The sequence below is a fragment of the Silene latifolia genome, chromosome 5, assembly GCF_048544455.1.
Source record: "Silene latifolia isolate original U9 population chromosome 5, ASM4854445v1, whole genome shotgun sequence".
In the NCBI taxonomy this organism is placed as follows: Eukaryota; Viridiplantae; Streptophyta; class Magnoliopsida; order Caryophyllales; family Caryophyllaceae; genus Silene; species Silene latifolia.
This window is the reverse complement of record NC_133530.1, coordinates 35,488,211-35,504,720: the sequence shown is the minus strand read 5'-3', so window position 1 is coordinate 35,504,720 and position 16,510 is coordinate 35,488,211. Positions and strand designations below refer to the sequence as shown.

The window sequence follows — 16,510 nt, the reverse complement described above, 5'->3', positions numbered from 1 at the left end:
CCTAACACTCAGTAGCCAGTCACCGTCTCATACCATTTATCTCCCTCTCTCTAGATGTTCTCATTTCAATGATAATTGATAAATTCATTATACTCATCTCCATTATAAGTATCTTATTCAATCATTTTCTTTATACCTTATTTACAGAGTTAAATTTAATATATTTACACCTTCGCATCCATGCCGATGATCTACGATGGCACCCCATCCCGTTAAAACTAGTTGACAGCGGTGGTTGGTGCAACCCTCCAGGACGGCTGTACCGCACTTTCAATTAGTCATGCAAAATTGCAATTATTTTGGATATTTGCATGAAGTTAAATTGGTCTAATTTATTTTTATAAATTAAAACCTTATTTATGAGATTACTGCTTACAAAAATGAAATGGGGTTCTTTTTCAATTTGTAAATTGCTCTTTATTTGATTAAAATTGGATAACGGAAACTGACTTTTCAACTTCTCCAAAGTATTTGTTTAATTTCAATTTTTTTAATAACTATTTTTGTTGATATATTAATTAATCAGTTATATTATAATTAATTATTATTAATATAAATTAACTAATTGATTTATACTGATAATAAATAATTCTAATTTATATTTTATTAAATAATGTTGTATTTAATCTAGGTTATTTATATTAAGGAGACATATTTAGTATTTTTTTTCGTTTAAATAAATCTTTTAATATTTTTAAACTATTTTTAAAATTATTTCTAATAATTGATTTATGTTGACTATCTAGGAAATTAGAGATTTTTCAAATGGTCACATCATAAGATAAAGAGTGTAATTAAATGTGATTAATGAAAAATCATAAGGAAGAAAAGAATAAATAAGAAAGAGTAATTAAATCAACACAAATTCTTATTTCAGACGGCCTGTTTTCCCGTCTGAAATAAGACCGACAAAATATTGCCATTTTTTAAGAGAATCTTATCTTTATAAATACTAAAACATTTAACCATTTTCCTGCTTCCACGTCATCTACATACAGCCTATTTAATTTTGATTTTTTTTTTTCCAAAAATCCAGCAAACATGGTGGGCCATGTTACATTACATCTGAATTAATTTCTATTGGTAATCCTTTGTTTACAACAGTTTTTATAAACAAACATTTTGTACAAAAACAATACTCTATATTATTCTGAAACTATGCAACACAAAATAATTTACAGTCCAATGTTTAATTACAGCAAATTACAACAATTGGTAATAATAAATAACATTACAACAATTGGTAAAAGTACATAACATTACAAGAATTAATAAAAGTCACATTTTCTAATACATTATTAAATACTAAATAACACTATCAATTTACTAACAAATTTAAATTTTAAAGATAAACAATTCAATTTAACATAAATATTTCAAAATTGGATCAAAAACATTAGCGTATTAATCATTAAAAAATTAATAAACATTGGAAAAAATTATAAAACTCAATTTCGGGCACATTAAATAACAAAAGCAAATAAAAAATCACATGTCTGTCGATTTTAATTTATTTTTCCAGTACTCTACATATGAAGGTTTAAATTAAAAGAAAAAATAACAAATGCACCAATATTGAATGTCTTTAAAAGAAGAAATAAAAGAGATATTAAATGGGAAAGATATATAAATTTCTTTAAGATGATACAATAAATACGAATTTTAGCTAAAAATATGGAAAAAAACAGTGGTAAAAATCAATATTCATCTCTAATACTTGCCTAATGACTATATCTATAATCTTCAATCTGAAAACAGTAGCAATACATGTTATTTTAAAGAAAAAAAATATAGACTTTGTACACTTGAGATTCCAAATTTATAGTGAATTAGGAATGAGGATGATGATGCAGTAAAAAAAAAAGTAGGGTTGAAAAATAGGGGATTTGTTTTGGAGAGAGTGAAGGAGAAAGGGTGGGTGAGGCGACCAATTGATGTGAAAAAGGTGGGTAATTAGGGTAGGCTAATGAGAGTTCTTGACTTGAAAATGGGTGCCTATTGTTTGCATAGGACTTGACGTGTGATGAGCCATGTAAATTTGGGTCAACATACGATTTGCTTACAGTGCATTGAGACTACACCTGCCAAAATTTATTACGACCCGTAAATTCGACCTAACTCGAGCAATCATTTTTAGAGTTATAAGATCCGTAAAACAATTACAAGTTCTCATTTAAGAAGGGCAATGAATATAGGTTAAAATTGCAAAATAAGTAATGTAGGCAATGAATATAGGTTAGAATTGATAGTAAATTCTTATTTAATATTTTTTCTCAAATATCTGTGCACTCAAAATTGAAACTTAATGGCTAATGCATTATGTATGTTAAGTCCGTCATTTACAGTCTCTTAATTGCAAGTGTAATTTATATTCAAATTAAAATTAAAATTCTTAAATATTGCTTCATACAAATGTAATCATGATTTTATAAAATATTTTTATTATAGCATTGTTTAAAATGCATACCCGTGCAATTTGCACGGGTTAAAACTAGTGTAACCATTTAATCCACAAAATGTTATCATTAGAGATATCACTTTTTACCCTGAAAGTGATTATGAAAAACAATGGTAATATGTTATCAGAAAATAACAATATTTTATGGTAAAATGACAACATGTTGTCCGTCTTATTTCAGACCAGAAACAGCTGTCTGAAGCAAGACGCGCTGTTAAATCAATCCATGAACATGGTGGTCCCTACCAAATAAAAAACATTTCCAATTTCTTAAATCCAGCGACCAATGAAACATCTTTAAATGTTTCAGCTTTTATAGCAAAATGAGATTTTGCACTTAAAAAAATGTACAAATGTATGGTCCACATTCGTTGACCCGAATGCTTTGCTCAACCAGAAATAAAAAAAAAAGTCCTCTATTAAACATAACTAAATAAACCACCAACGACCACAAACTAAAATATTCAAGGAATTCATGACTAGCGACTAGTGTAATATCTTTGTAAAATATTTATATATGAGAATGGCTGGTCATAAAATACTTCATATTAGGTTTGCAAAACCCAAATTTTAAATAATATAGCTGTGTTTACCAATGGAGTATTTGGTATTGTATCGATTTTATCAATGATACTGTTTTATAAAATAAAGTGCGGGTTATTTTAAAGGATGTTTGCTTGGGCAAGATTCATATGATAAGATTTTACAATAAGTTACTTATTATAGAACATTTATAATTAAAAATACGTTAATCAAAGTAGTCAAATGAATAATAAGATCACAACCGGTGGTTGGGAGGTTTGGAATAGAATGAAATGAATTCCACTCATTCTAGTGTTTGGTTGGGGTATTTTGGAATGAAGTTAGAATCCTGATGGATTCTCATTCCACCCCAACCCCTTGGTATCCCATACTCACCTCCTCCCTATGGATTCAAACTTCATTCCTTTGTGTTTATTTTTCTAATGAACCAAACATGTTTTGGTAGGTATGGAATTAGAACTCCATACTTCTATAGTTTCTCATTCCAATCCATTTCTGAAGAGACCCAATTTGATTAGTTATTGTTGATGATGGCTTAAAACAAATTAATCTCATTGTTATTTAATCGTGTGGCTCTTAAGTTTTAACCATATAGCATGAAACTCCAATTGTCAATTCAAGGTTATCAAGATAGTCATCATGAAGATCAAAGATGAAGATTGTCATTAGTGCTAAAGTCATGTGTTGTAAGGAGATCCTTAACTCGAATTTATGTTTAGGTGCAAAAACAACAGTTCAGTCAACTGTTAATTAAGGCTCGTCTTTGAAAGAAATATTTCGAAATTATTTGAATCTTTGTTAAAATGCTTTCAAGTATCACAAATGATTTTTGGAAATGTTTTAAAGTCTTTTGAAGAAAATAAAGCTTTCAATGTCTTGCTAAGAAGTTTGCTTGCACAATAACACTTTCTATAAATGGGTTGTTTGCTTTTTACATTTATGGAAATGTTTATGGTTCTCATAAACACAACCATTTATGCTTGTTTCTTGTTGAAAAACCCAACCCATATTTGTGTGTGTGCACAATCTGATTTCTTGCAATCTTAGGCACCGATTTCTTGAGGAAGAATACTCGGTTGCTTGGAGAAGAATTCGGTTGACTTGTGCATGTTGTCCAAGCAAACTACTTACAATATTTTAATCACTTGTGCTTATGAGTGTAAGATATTTTAATGTGTAAAGTATACTACTTGGACATTATAAATAGCTTGCTTAATTCATTTTTACAAGTGTGCAACAACGAGTTTAAAACTGAAAAAGACTTAAGCTTTCAATCGAGTAAATTAACTTTGCAAAACCGTTTATCATTTCAAATCATTGAATCATTTTGCAAGTTTGTTTATTTATCTTTTGAGTCTTTTATTGTGTTGTTGTATTGCACCTAGTCGTTTAGTCGTGTTCAAGGATCCCGTGTTTTGCACTTAAACTGTATCTCCTCCGTTCAATTGAGTGAACAACATTGAGATAAGTGGAGTCTTGTAACAACCGGGTAGAACCAAACAAGTCTTAGGATAGAGTTATCCTTAAGCATGAAGTCTTCGAAGCGGAGTAACTTTTGAGCATGAAGTCTTTCGGCGGAGTAGCCCAAAGCAAAAGCCTTATTGCGGATTAGCTTTAAGCACGGAGTCTTTCAGCGGAGTAGCCCAAAGCAAAAGCCTTGGAAGCGGAGTAGCTTTTAAGCATTAGCAACCGGAGTAGGTTGGGGAGTTGTTTTATTATTCGGGGTGGTCTTAGTTTGTATGAGTTTACTTCTGAGACGTTTAATAAAATAGCGTTGGACGTAGATCGCGGAGTAGTGACCGAACCAGTTTTAAAAACATCGTTTGTCGTGTCTATTTCGTTTTATTTCTGCCGCACACTTTACTCACGTTTTTATCTACAGAATCAACTGTTGAGTACACTATAACTTCTGCTTGCTGAATCGTTGTTGATTACTTCTAACTCTCTAGTTTTAAGTATCGACTTCTCCTTTCATCTAAGCATTGTTTAAAGTGTTTAAGAGTTTTTAAACAAGCTTTCATTAAGCTTAAATTTTAAATAGACACCTAATTCACCCCCTCCCTCTCTTAGATGCTCTCGCCCGTGACTCTTCAATTTCATTCCTAAGTAGTGAACCAAACGACTCCTTAATGAGTATCGTTACTGATAAAATGATCAACAACAATCAAAAAACGATCACTAACTAAGAAGTGAATGAACATTATTTGTATAAAAGATGACCGGTGAAATGATCAACAACAATTACAGATTCGCAACATTTTTTCAATATAAATTAGTTTAAGACGAATGTTTAGTAGATACACAAATCTTGTATATTTTAGCCCCAATCTTTTTTTCATCAGTTTCATGATTTACGTATTTTCGCCTCACTAGAAAATCTTGATGATTATGTGTACAAGTATAAGCAATACGTGAGTGATGACGGCCAACCTAACAACCTTACAAGTAATAACAACAATTGCCTATCAATTGTGTATAACGTTCTACTAGAACTGGAGATTTCCTTATTATGCCTATAATATTTGATTTCACAACTTCAAAGTCTTTTAAGTCATTTTCTTCAACGTACAACAAAAAGTCAAGTCATCAAACCATACGCATGATATTTCTTTAGCTTTTGAGTATTTTTCAGGCCACGAATGGACTACTTTTCCTCATAGAGACAGTGGTGGAGCGAGGGGGTTATCCGCTAGCCGGCATTTAAAAATTTCGATTTTTTTGGTTAAAATTTTCCAATTTTTTCGAGGTTACCTTATAATATTACCCCTTCAATCACGCTGAAAATTTTCGCACCGCTGACTTTAAATCCTGGCTTCGCCACTACTACAGCAATCTAAGACGAACCTTATATAACACTTTTTGCACAAGAAATTCGTAAAATTGTCTATTAAGTAACTCACTTTTTTTTTTAAAAAACGAGCTAAATTATTTATGTCAATGGACCCTGTTGGCCTTTTACACATTATTTTCATTTTACACGATATTTATATACAAATTTTTAAGAGAGGCGGCGTTACCCGTGAGATAGCGGCCTTTTTAAAATGGCTTGGGATTTGCGAACATGGTGAATCAGGCTTCTCTAGAATCTTGATTGCGCCAACTTTTATAAATGGAGTATACTGGTCTACATTATAAATGTATGATCCACATTCGTTGACCTTAATGCTTTGCTCATCTAGAACATAAAATTTCTCCATTGCATACTACAAACTAGAATATTCTAGGAATCAACGACTAGCATAACCACATATTATTCCATAAAAAACCTTGCCTCCTAACCGATAAATCTAACAACATATGACCCTCCATCATCAAGAGACTAACTTTTGGTGAATTAGTAATTAAAATTAATATTAAATACTTCCTCCTATTCAATATAAACTTCCCTATTTCTTTTTCCGTCTATTCACAATAACTTCCCAATTTACTTTTTTGGTAAATGTTTGTGTGGTCCAAATTTAATTGTATGGTGGGGTAGTGTATTTGTGTGGTCTAATTTTATTTATATGGTAGGGTAGTGTGTTTTCTTAATTTTCGTGTCAAGATAAAATGAGAGGTTTATTGTGAATAGGAGGAAGTATGAAATAAAGATGGAAAACAATCTGATAAAATTAAAGTGTCATGGAAAATTTCCGTAATATTTAGTTACTAATTTATTGTCACACATCATCAAAACTTAACCTCAATTTAATGACCGTTACATTAGGGTACTATAGGCACAAAAATGGAACCCCAAGGACACCATAAACAGTGTCTTAAAAGCAGAGATACCATGCAAAATATGATAAAATTAAGGGGTATAATGGGAAATTTCCATTATATGAATCAACTTTGAGTTCTACGTAGTAGTTTATTCATGTTGGTTGTTTTATGAATGACAAGAGGACCGATATGTTTTACACTAATAAGTTTACTCGTTAAAAGTATACAATTTTATTATTTAAGACGGTTCTAAACGTGAAATAAATCTAAAGCGACTCCTATACTCGGTTATTAATTAATGAGCGCTATTTAGTTGAAGAAATAATATCTCAGTTAGTTCACCGAATCACAATTAAGATATTTTTAAAAAACTTCCCAAAAAAAAAAAAAAAAAAAAAAAAAAAAGAGATTTTTAAAAAACTTACTATTAAAAGTATTATCAAATTAGGAAAGCAACTATACCTAACAAATTACCAAACCGTAGGAATACCGAATATGTGACAACACAAATACCGGATTAAGTCAATTTAAAAAGTCAATGACGCCACATATTGTCCAACCTCTGTAGGAGTCTACTGCTTACCTATATTTGTGTACTATATATGCACCGTGAGATGAAGGATACTACTCATAATTTCATAAAGCATAACAGTAAACTTAGAAAAAGGCACAAAAACTATTCATCAAAGTTTCTCACACACAATTTAGGATGGCAGGGCTTCAATACTACTTCTTCCCAACCGACTACTTCGTCCCTGCTCCGAGATCATCAATTGATGCAGAAACGACAACAACCGATAGGGTGGTATTCGTAAATCCACAGATAAAAGAGCAAGGTATTAGTATTAAAAGTACCAGTATTGCTGTTAAGGCTTCTTCACCTCCATCGTCTTCTGCTATTACTCCGGTTGTCAAGCGAGGTCAAGCTGATGAGTCCGGCAAAGATTGATCATCGACTTGTGTTGGTTGTCGTAAAACTAATTAACTGTCCAATATAAGTAGTTTTTACAGTACATAACTACATATATGTCTGAGGTGCTTAATGTTTAGCAGTAATTTAAGCTACGGTCAGTTTGAAGGAGTGATAGGTTATTTTGATGTTTCTCCTTTGATGTAACAATAAGGCTTTCACAAATTCTCATATAAGACGGCACTATCCGTCTACAAATAAATTGATCTTATAGCAACTGTAATTTCAGTGTTTCTTTTAATTCTTCTATGTTTCAAGAGAAATTCAACGATGCAGCTTTCTTGAATAGTACTCCTAACTTCCTAAGTAATCCCTCCGTTCAAGTTATTCCGTACATTTGATTAAAATATACTTCACTAAACAAACATATGGAATTTGCTTGAACGGAGGGAGTAATTGATAAAATTTTCAAGATTTATAGAGACAACCAGATAGTTACAAGTTTACAGCTACGTATGCAGTTGATTCCTTCCATGATAGCCATTTGATTCATAGATCTACTCCTAATGGACTAATTCTTGCAAAAGTTACAAAGATGCCAGTGGTTGACGGCTTGGCGTGGACGATGAGACGACGTCAATGACGACCACCGTTCGTTGGCTGTACTAAGATAGTCATAACCGCTAGGGGTACTTTTCAATAATGATAAATTTCGATGTCTACAATCTCTACATCAACTAACTTTACAAGCTAAAGTAGTTAAACCTATAAAACTATCGGCTATCATCACTTCCCGTGAAAAGTAATTAAAATTACTATCCTATTAGGGGAAGGATACCATCTCAGTATCAATTTATCATAGCAGTTATTACTCCCTCCATTTCCATTTTGAATTTACTCCCCAACTCGAACGTCAAAAAAGTTAATACATATTACATGCTAAAAATCCCGAGTATCAACTAATGATCAAAGCATAAAGATTATGATAATGCTTTAATACTACTTTTTCAGATAAACTTGAAAGTTCAATTTGAATAACATCAATGTCACAAAATCCCAAGTTAATATCTTAAAGAGAGATTTATGAGGTCAAAAAATCTAGTTCCAACCGTACAAGTTAGCAACTACTCCAAATACAGTCACATACAACTATTCATTACAAGCACATACAGGACATATATGTGAGCTACCGTAACAATGACCCGTCACAGATACGAGAGGCTTGTCTAATGTTAGTACCACTAACTCACTAAGGAGTATCTATATGACAAAATTGTAGATTATGAGGCAAAACTAGTTTAACTTTGGAGCGGCAATTCGAAATAAGGAAGATCATCATTGCTTACCACCAAGAAGTGCGTGGTAGCATATGCACCAATAATCCTTGTAAGAAATGGAAATCCACGGCATTTTTTGAGGAGCCTGAGATTCTTGAGTCGTAATGCTGCAGGAAAACAACCAATTTCATTTCAGCCATCTCGTTCACAAAAAAAGGGTTGTCCAAAGAATGGGGGAATTAGAAAAGCTTGTTCAAGAGAATTGGAGGGAACAAACCTTTTTCCAGTGAGGATACCAGAAAGAGCTAAAGCAACATTTGGTCCATGAATCCTTGAAAACAAATTCTTGTAGTGAGGATTGACCACTTGCCCTGAAAATGTTGAGAGCTAACTAGTTCAGACTACAGTAACAAATGTTTCATGACAGAAGGTTGTTGAGAAGTGCAGAAAACTATGGACAGTAAGCTAAGTGTAGCCTATGCCCTTGTGCAGGTGAGCTAAAGTACAAGGAATAAATAAAGCAGGAGGAGAGGAGACCGTGGACAGGTGGGCTAAGTGCAGGAGGTTTCTAGGTGGAGAAGACAAAGGTCAGTGGACTGGGAATGGACGAGGGAAGACCATGACCCTAAATTTGCGGGTTGTTACGGGTAACAGGTAAAAAACAACAGGTTCATGAACCTTAAAAAAAGGTCAGATATGTACATCGAGTCGGATATTGTCAGGTATAAGATGGACTTATTTAGGACCTACTGAATAAAAGAAAGAAAAACTACTCTAAATAGATTGGTTAATGCTATTTCCATGAGACACCGCAACTGCTTCATAGATCACTGTGTGTGCCACGTGATTTATTTGCGCCCTAAAGAAGAATCTGCTACATATACATATAAGAAACAAATCTAACAGTTGACTGAATTACCCACATACTAAAAAGTAGTCTGTAGTAGACAAAACAGTACAAGGCCTCACCAAAACTCATAATGTTGCTGTGGAGAAACAAAGGCAGAAGCACAGAGTTCCTAGCGTTCAAATTCTGGTCTTGTAGCATCCCCTGGCTAGATAGACAAGCTTCGGCAAGAGGCCTAGTGACTGAAGATGAAACGGAATCCCTCTGATAGTGCATAATTTCAAACCATATTCCGGAAGGAAATCTTTTTGGTTTCACACACCAAAGTACTATTTTAGCATAAGGGGTATCATGAATAACAGATACAATGATCTGTACCAGTGTGCGTAAGAACATAATCGTCAAGCTCATGATGGCAAAAAATATATAGAAGACGGATGTAGTTGGTAGAAGTAGCAAGAGTGGAGTGAACATTAGGGAACCAACAATATGTTGTTCCACACTGTATTCATAGCTATCTAACCTATGACGAAGCGGGTTCCACTTGCGTCCCCTGTCAGTCACAAAAGCAGCTCATAAGCAACTAGAACCAGCACAACATGAAACATCGCACAGTTTCAGCAAAAATATACCATACTTTAACTTCGTCCAACTAAAGAATCAAAAAGTACAAGGCATAGTACAATCTAGTGAGGCTGAAATAGCACGTCACTGACTGCTACTCTTTTGATTAAATTTGTCTCAGGCCATTTAGATTCTGATCGATGGATCGGATGTTGTCAATAAGAAAGAACGTCACAGGATCAAATATTGGTCGAACCAGTCCATATACTAAAAGATTAACAAAGCTAGAATTTTCCCGCCTAAGTTTTGCGCCTAAGACACAATATTATCTCCTAATTAATTCTATACCATTTTATGCTTATATTATAATTTGTACACAAACGGAATTACAATATTTATAGTCATATTAATTACCATATATGGAGTATAAGATTCTCAAAAGGTTTGCTTCCTATCTCCATTTACTTAAATAAGAAAAAATTTCCATCCAAACTTCATTTACTTAAATAAGGAAACAAATGAACATTAAACTATTAACTTTTCATTAAAATATAACTTTATATCAATTAAAACAATTTTTAAATTAGCATAAAATAAAAGTTTAAATACAAATTGCTAATCTTTGTTCGAAAATGATTTGACGTATACTTTCTGTCTATAAAACAAAAATATAATTGATATTATTAGATTCGTGAAAGTAAAAAATCATTAAAATAAGTTGAGAAGTTTACAAAATAAAATCATTAATAAATACATTTCACGACATTTTAAATGTAAAAATGAGTTGATGAATAATAGATTTATTAAATGTAAAAATAAGTTAATGACAACATTTTAATTACAACTTTCTCTAACACAACCCTCTACCAATACCGTGTTGTAGCACAGTATCTAGACTAGTTAGAGAAACAGCTTGGATATGAATCGGGATCTTACAGAACTCCGCGGAATAAAAGTGCATATTTTTGAGGAATTAGAGGCCAAAATTTATTCAAAAAAATTCCCTTCTGGGGAAGGAGAGAGGCAATCAGGAGGCAGCACCCCTAATACAGAGTTTTTTACAAATTGAGAGTGATGCTAAGTAGAAAGCTGATGTGCGTTGAGTGTTATGTTACGCCTCATTAATAAAATTAACTTGGATGCAGTTTACCACGAAAAACTTGGAGAGAAGCAGTGGATGCACGTGCATATCAATAATTCAATATTGAAAGGCTTTATAAATTGAACAGCAGAAAATCATTGACGACATACCTGAAAAGGCGCCATAAAGCTGTTAAAGCTTCAATCTGAAGTGAATAGAAGAACCCAACAAATTGATGGAGAAGCCGAACATGGAATGCAGCTATTGCAATCATATCCATGATCAAAGCTGCAGATATAGTCATTCCCAAAAGAATTCCCAACAGAGCAACAACCCTGATAATAATATAAAATATATGTCCAGCCAAAAACCACAAGGTACTCCAAATCTGGATAGCATTAAGAGAAACAGCTCCCAGAACTCCTGCAAGCTCAGTGTTCAGCTTGAAACCCGCAGGGACACCCATCAGCCATACACACCCCATGCGCAAAACATCGTCAGTGAAGTGGGAAGCAAAATTCAAAATCAAACTGCTGACAGTATTTACATGGAACAACAAAGCATATCCAAGAAAGTTTCCCAGAATAACATCAACCATTGCAGATGACCACAAGGAATGTCTTCGTAGGCCAGCTTTTTCCGCAAATTCAACACATGCTTGAGACCTGACAAACCCAGAAGTTTACATCACAATAATTTAAGATGACCACAAGGAATTCCCTTGAAATATGAAGTTTCACATATCATAATTTGCACCATCACTATAGTACTACATCACGTGAAAAGAAGCATAGAACACTTCAGTGAGACATTACACAAATATACAATATACAATGCCCCTTTGTCCAATTAATCACTTAATTACCTATGTACTTTTAGGGTGTCTTGGTCACTTGTTTGCCATTTTATTTAGAGAAAGCTTTTAATATATAAAGTAATCATCCAATTGCATTTTGGCCCTCTTGTCATTCAATAGCAATAGCTAGAAGGGTCTCTTCCCACCTCCTTTGTCTTTGTGCCAAAAGGGTAATCAAATGTCTGGGAAGGGGGGAGTATATGATTAAAAAAAAAAAAACAGAGAAAAGAGAAACCCCAGCCATGTAACAGAAACTTGATGATTGAGAGTGCTGTCACAAATCAAAGACCAGTCACGTGCTCATTTGTATACGTAAAAACGGAGAATCATCTGATTATCTGAAAATAAGTATTTATCAAGGAGGGGGAGAAGTTATTGCCGTAACAGGCAAAACCGTTGTCACGAGCTCACGTATATATGCTAGTAAAAAAAGTTAAATAGGACCATGACATGACGACCCGGGGCTGCATCAATTAGGACAACCATATTTGATTTTTATCTACCCCAAGCAGCTTTTAAATAGTAAGAATTTGCATGGAAATGGTAAATATATAGCTTATCGAGGAATCAAAATTCAAGTATGAAAAGGTGACAAGCTAACACACAGTGGCACAGATATACGCTCACTCTTACCTAATGGCTGAATCGTCAAGAAAGATTGGCCAATACAGTATCTGATGACCTCGGAGTTGAATGTTTATCAATGTATTGCTAAAAACATTTGCTACTGCCTCACATATCCTAAACTTTAATCCATATCCAGCAAGCTTGTGACATGACTGAAGAACAATATACAGAAACATAGACAATGTGGCCACAACAACGGCGAATACCCTCCAGATAAGGTTCAGTAACCTGTAACATTTCCAGATGTTCATCATACGGCCGAAAGGAGATGATGGAAGAACATGAAAGAAAACGCAAGAGAAGCTTACGTGCATAGAATAGATAGCTGGGTATATGATTTTTGGGACCACAAATGTCTGCTAAATTCAACTTCTGCAGCTGCAGAACTATTAATAGCTACAATAACCATATCCTGTAAATTGAAAGATTTATTATTGAAATAAGGCAACTGTACCAGAAGTCAAATTGCATTTTAGGGGGAAAGAAAATGTTACATATCATCTGACCAGTTCAATTTGTTGAGGCTTTTGACAAAGCTCGTCAATCCACTTAGGTCTTTTTGAAGAAAATGGCAAGCAGTTAGAATCAGAAGGGTTTATGGAGAAATGATGGCTGCAATATCTGGGAGTTTCATAAACCATAACCTGCAACCTTCGAAAGCCGAAATTAAGCGGGACAAATGGGATCCAATCTATGGAACAACCAACACTAAGACAGAATGACTTACATACGTGGAGTTCAACAGAAGATAACACTGTCCCGTTCCAGTGCAGATGATGCAGTGTAGGAACCGTACACACCTCTTTAGAAGAATAACTTTGACCACCTTCGATGAGCTGAATCCATGAAGAGCTAAGAGAATAAGCATGCTTATATTGCTTTGATAGCTCATCATCCTCAAGGAATCCACAGCTCGAATTTATAGAATTTGCTGAAGAGTTACTCTCATATTGGGAGGCCTCATGAGAATCAAAGGGCATTTTGTGATTACCGTCGACGATATTAAGTTTGCACATCACACAGACATTCTTTGATGGAGCACCATAGAGACCAAGAAGAGTCAGCTTAGACTTGTCTTGTAATCTGACAGGCATTGCTTCATGTGCATGATTGACTGCTACCTTTTATTTCCCAACCCGAAAGATTGCTTCAGAAAGTAGCTCTTGAAGAGCAAAAAGATTTAAAAGCAAAAAAAAATCAAACAACACGAAGATTCTACTTTGCCTAAACCTTTAACCTACTCAAATAGACACTTGCAAGTTGCAAAGGATATTCATTTCATTGAAAATGCATACATTAATCTGCCACAGTGGGAGTTACCATAAACACTGCACCTTGGTAGCCCTTCAAAACATAAGAAACGTAGATGCAAGACGATGCAATCAGTTTGAAAAATCAATCTGCTACTTGAGCCTAAAAACTACAGCAGGAGCGGCTAAACTATCGAAAGTACAAGTGGTTTCTGATATTTATACAGTGAGATTGGCTCATTACAAAATTTGAGCAAAATTATTGAAGTTTCAATAAAACTTAGGCAAACTTCCACACCTTCTACAGGCAATATATTTACAGTAACTAAGAGTAAACAAATTACAAAAGGTAAATGATAAGCTACAAAATTGTAGAGATCTCAATTATTAAAAAATTCAATGCCAAGGGATAAGATTTAAAACTAGAATAATTTAAATTGAGCTTGTATCATGAAGAACTGGCCATACAAAAAATTACGCATAAAATTCTACAGTTTTCACACATTAAAATCACACTATCAAAGACATATTACAATAGTTAGATGACAAGCTAAACAATTAAAGAAGCAGCACCGAGGAGTGAGATTTCAAAGTTAAAATAACTGAATTTGAGCTTTTATCATGAGAAAGGCCTACGCAAACAAAAAATCGCGCTTAGACTTCTACAGTTTGCAGACATTATACTGACACTTAACATAAACAAATTACAATAGCTATTATGATAAGCTTAGCAATTGTAGAAATCTCAAGTATATAAAAATGCAACGCCGATGAGTAAGATTTACAACTATAATAGTTAAAATTGAGCTAGTATCGCGATAACGAGCTCCAAAAATACAAGAATTCGGGCATAAACTTCTACAATTTGCACGAAAAATCAAATCACAATAAACTATAAAATCAACTTAAAAAATGAAGAAATTACACTGGAACTCAAAACGCAAAATGAATCGATTAAACTAAAATTAAGAAACAATAAATTACAGCAGATTTGCACGCATTATGATAATCAAACTAACAAACGCAAATTACAATGAATTAGATACTAAGCTTACAAAATGTAGAAATTAGAGTAAAAATGAAGAGAAAATTGAACCTGAAGAGCGGAGGACTCGGAGTGAAGAGAGAGAAAAGCTTCGTCGAATGCGAAAGCAACAACAATGTCGAGAGAAGTTGGAGAGCTCGATATGAACCAACCGAACAACACTGAACAACTTGATGATGATGATGATGATGATGATGATGATGAAGATGGAGATGAAGGTGAAAGATGTTTTGGCCACCAAACCCTACATTTTGTGTTCATCGTTGAGTTTATTGATTATGCGCCGAGTTTGTCGATTAAGAGTTCATCATCATTCATCAGTTGATTTGTGTGAGTTTGTGAATTAGTGTTTTTGACTATTTTTTTTTCCGGAGTTCAAAATTTGGGGGAGAAGGTACATCAAAATTGGACTGGGGTTCTTAATTGGGCCGTACTTCACTTCTGTATTTTGAATCAAATTCTCCAACAAATACGTTACTCGTTACTCCTTACTCCTTACTCCTTACTCCTTACTAACGACGTATCTCATCATTTCGAATGAGGACGGTGAAAGTTAATGATTGATGTGTCATGAATACGAATATTTTAAATGGTCATTAAATCAATTATTTCATCGGTATTACAAAAATAATGATCTATCTTAAACGAGGAAAATACAATTCTAATATCAAGAATTATATATAATCAATTTCCTGATATACCTTTCATGTCTACGAATAGAGTTTTTATGAAGAGGCTTGTCGTGGCTAGTGATGCATGTTCTTCCTACTAGATTGAGGGCTTGAGGCTTACTCTCACGTTTATAACGTAAGATTGTAATGATTTTTCTACTCTCGTTTGTTTTATTCTCTATTCCTTCTTTATTTTTGGTTGTCTTTTACTCGTTTTGCCGGCAAATGTTTGTTATCGTCTGTGTTTTTTAATGGCCTTCTCGCGAGCGTCTTTTGGTCATGTAAACCAAGAGTTTATAAATATTACAATCCTTCGCAAATTGAAGATTTGTAGCCATGGCCATGAGTTTAGCTTCATGAAAGTCTATATATGGCATATCTCGAGAGAAGGTGAAAGTACATACAAATCACAGACTCATACCTAATGTGCCACCCCCACATACCAATGTACCTTACCAGGATCACCCTAGCATGAGAGACCGGCATCATCTCGGTTTCCCGAGGCTAATATATCAAAGTCACCATTCCAAAACAACAATTATTAAAGTATAAAGAATTAACGTTCACATGTTCCAAAACCAAATTCAAAATATTGTTCACTAGCACTCAAACAACTGAAACTAGAAAAGTAAATCTCATGAAAGCGGAAGTTAGACTCGAGTGATGACTCCCCATATCG

The 16,510-nt window shown here is 33.7% G+C and overlaps 1 protein-coding gene across 4 annotated transcripts; it reads right to left on the bottom strand.

Moving 5' to 3' along the window:
• Window positions 1–8,616: 8,616 nt before the first annotated feature.
• Window positions 8,617–15,581, bottom strand: LOC141657253 (phosphatidylinositol N-acetylglucosaminyltransferase subunit GPI1). Of its 4 annotated transcripts, none has more exons than XM_074464416.1 (9): window positions 15,212–15,581; window positions 13,593–13,986; window positions 13,372–13,509; window positions 13,174–13,277; window positions 12,872–13,093; window positions 11,553–12,047; window positions 9,860–10,290; window positions 9,168–9,261; window positions 8,617–9,057 (listed from the first exon to the last, which is right to left on the bottom strand). In XM_074464416.1, the coding sequence occupies exons 2-9, from the start codon at window positions 13,758–13,760 to the stop codon at window positions 8,949–8,951; spliced, it is 1,761 nt and encodes a 586-aa protein (XP_074320517.1). In that variant the 5' UTR covers window positions 13,761–13,986; window positions 15,212–15,581; the 3' UTR covers window positions 8,617–8,948. The 4 variants fall into 4 exon arrangements, with proteins under 4 accessions (XP_074320517.1, XP_074320515.1, XP_074320518.1 ...); XM_074464414.1 differs by having other exon boundaries at window positions 13,597–13,986; XM_074464417.1 differs by having other exon boundaries at window positions 13,593–14,027; window positions 15,212–15,483.
• Between the last annotated feature and the right edge of the window lie 929 nt (window positions 15,582–16,510).

What these genes read in the sequence shown, in the direction of transcription:
- LOC141657253 (XM_074464414.1), bottom strand. Translation starts at nt 15,421, where the DNA reads ATGAACACAAAATGTAGGGTTTGGTGGCCAAAACATCTTTCACCTTCA. An exon ending in CTTGACGATTCAGCCATTAG is followed by an intron (nt 12,048 to 12,871) that starts GTAAGAGTGAGC and finishes TGGGTTTGTCAG; the next exon opens with GTCTCAAGCATGTGTTGAAT. An exon ending in CAGCAACATTATGAGTTTTG is followed by an intron (nt 9,262 to 9,859) that starts GTGAGGCCTTGT and finishes CAACATTTTCAG; the next exon opens with GGCAAGTGGTCAATCCTCAC.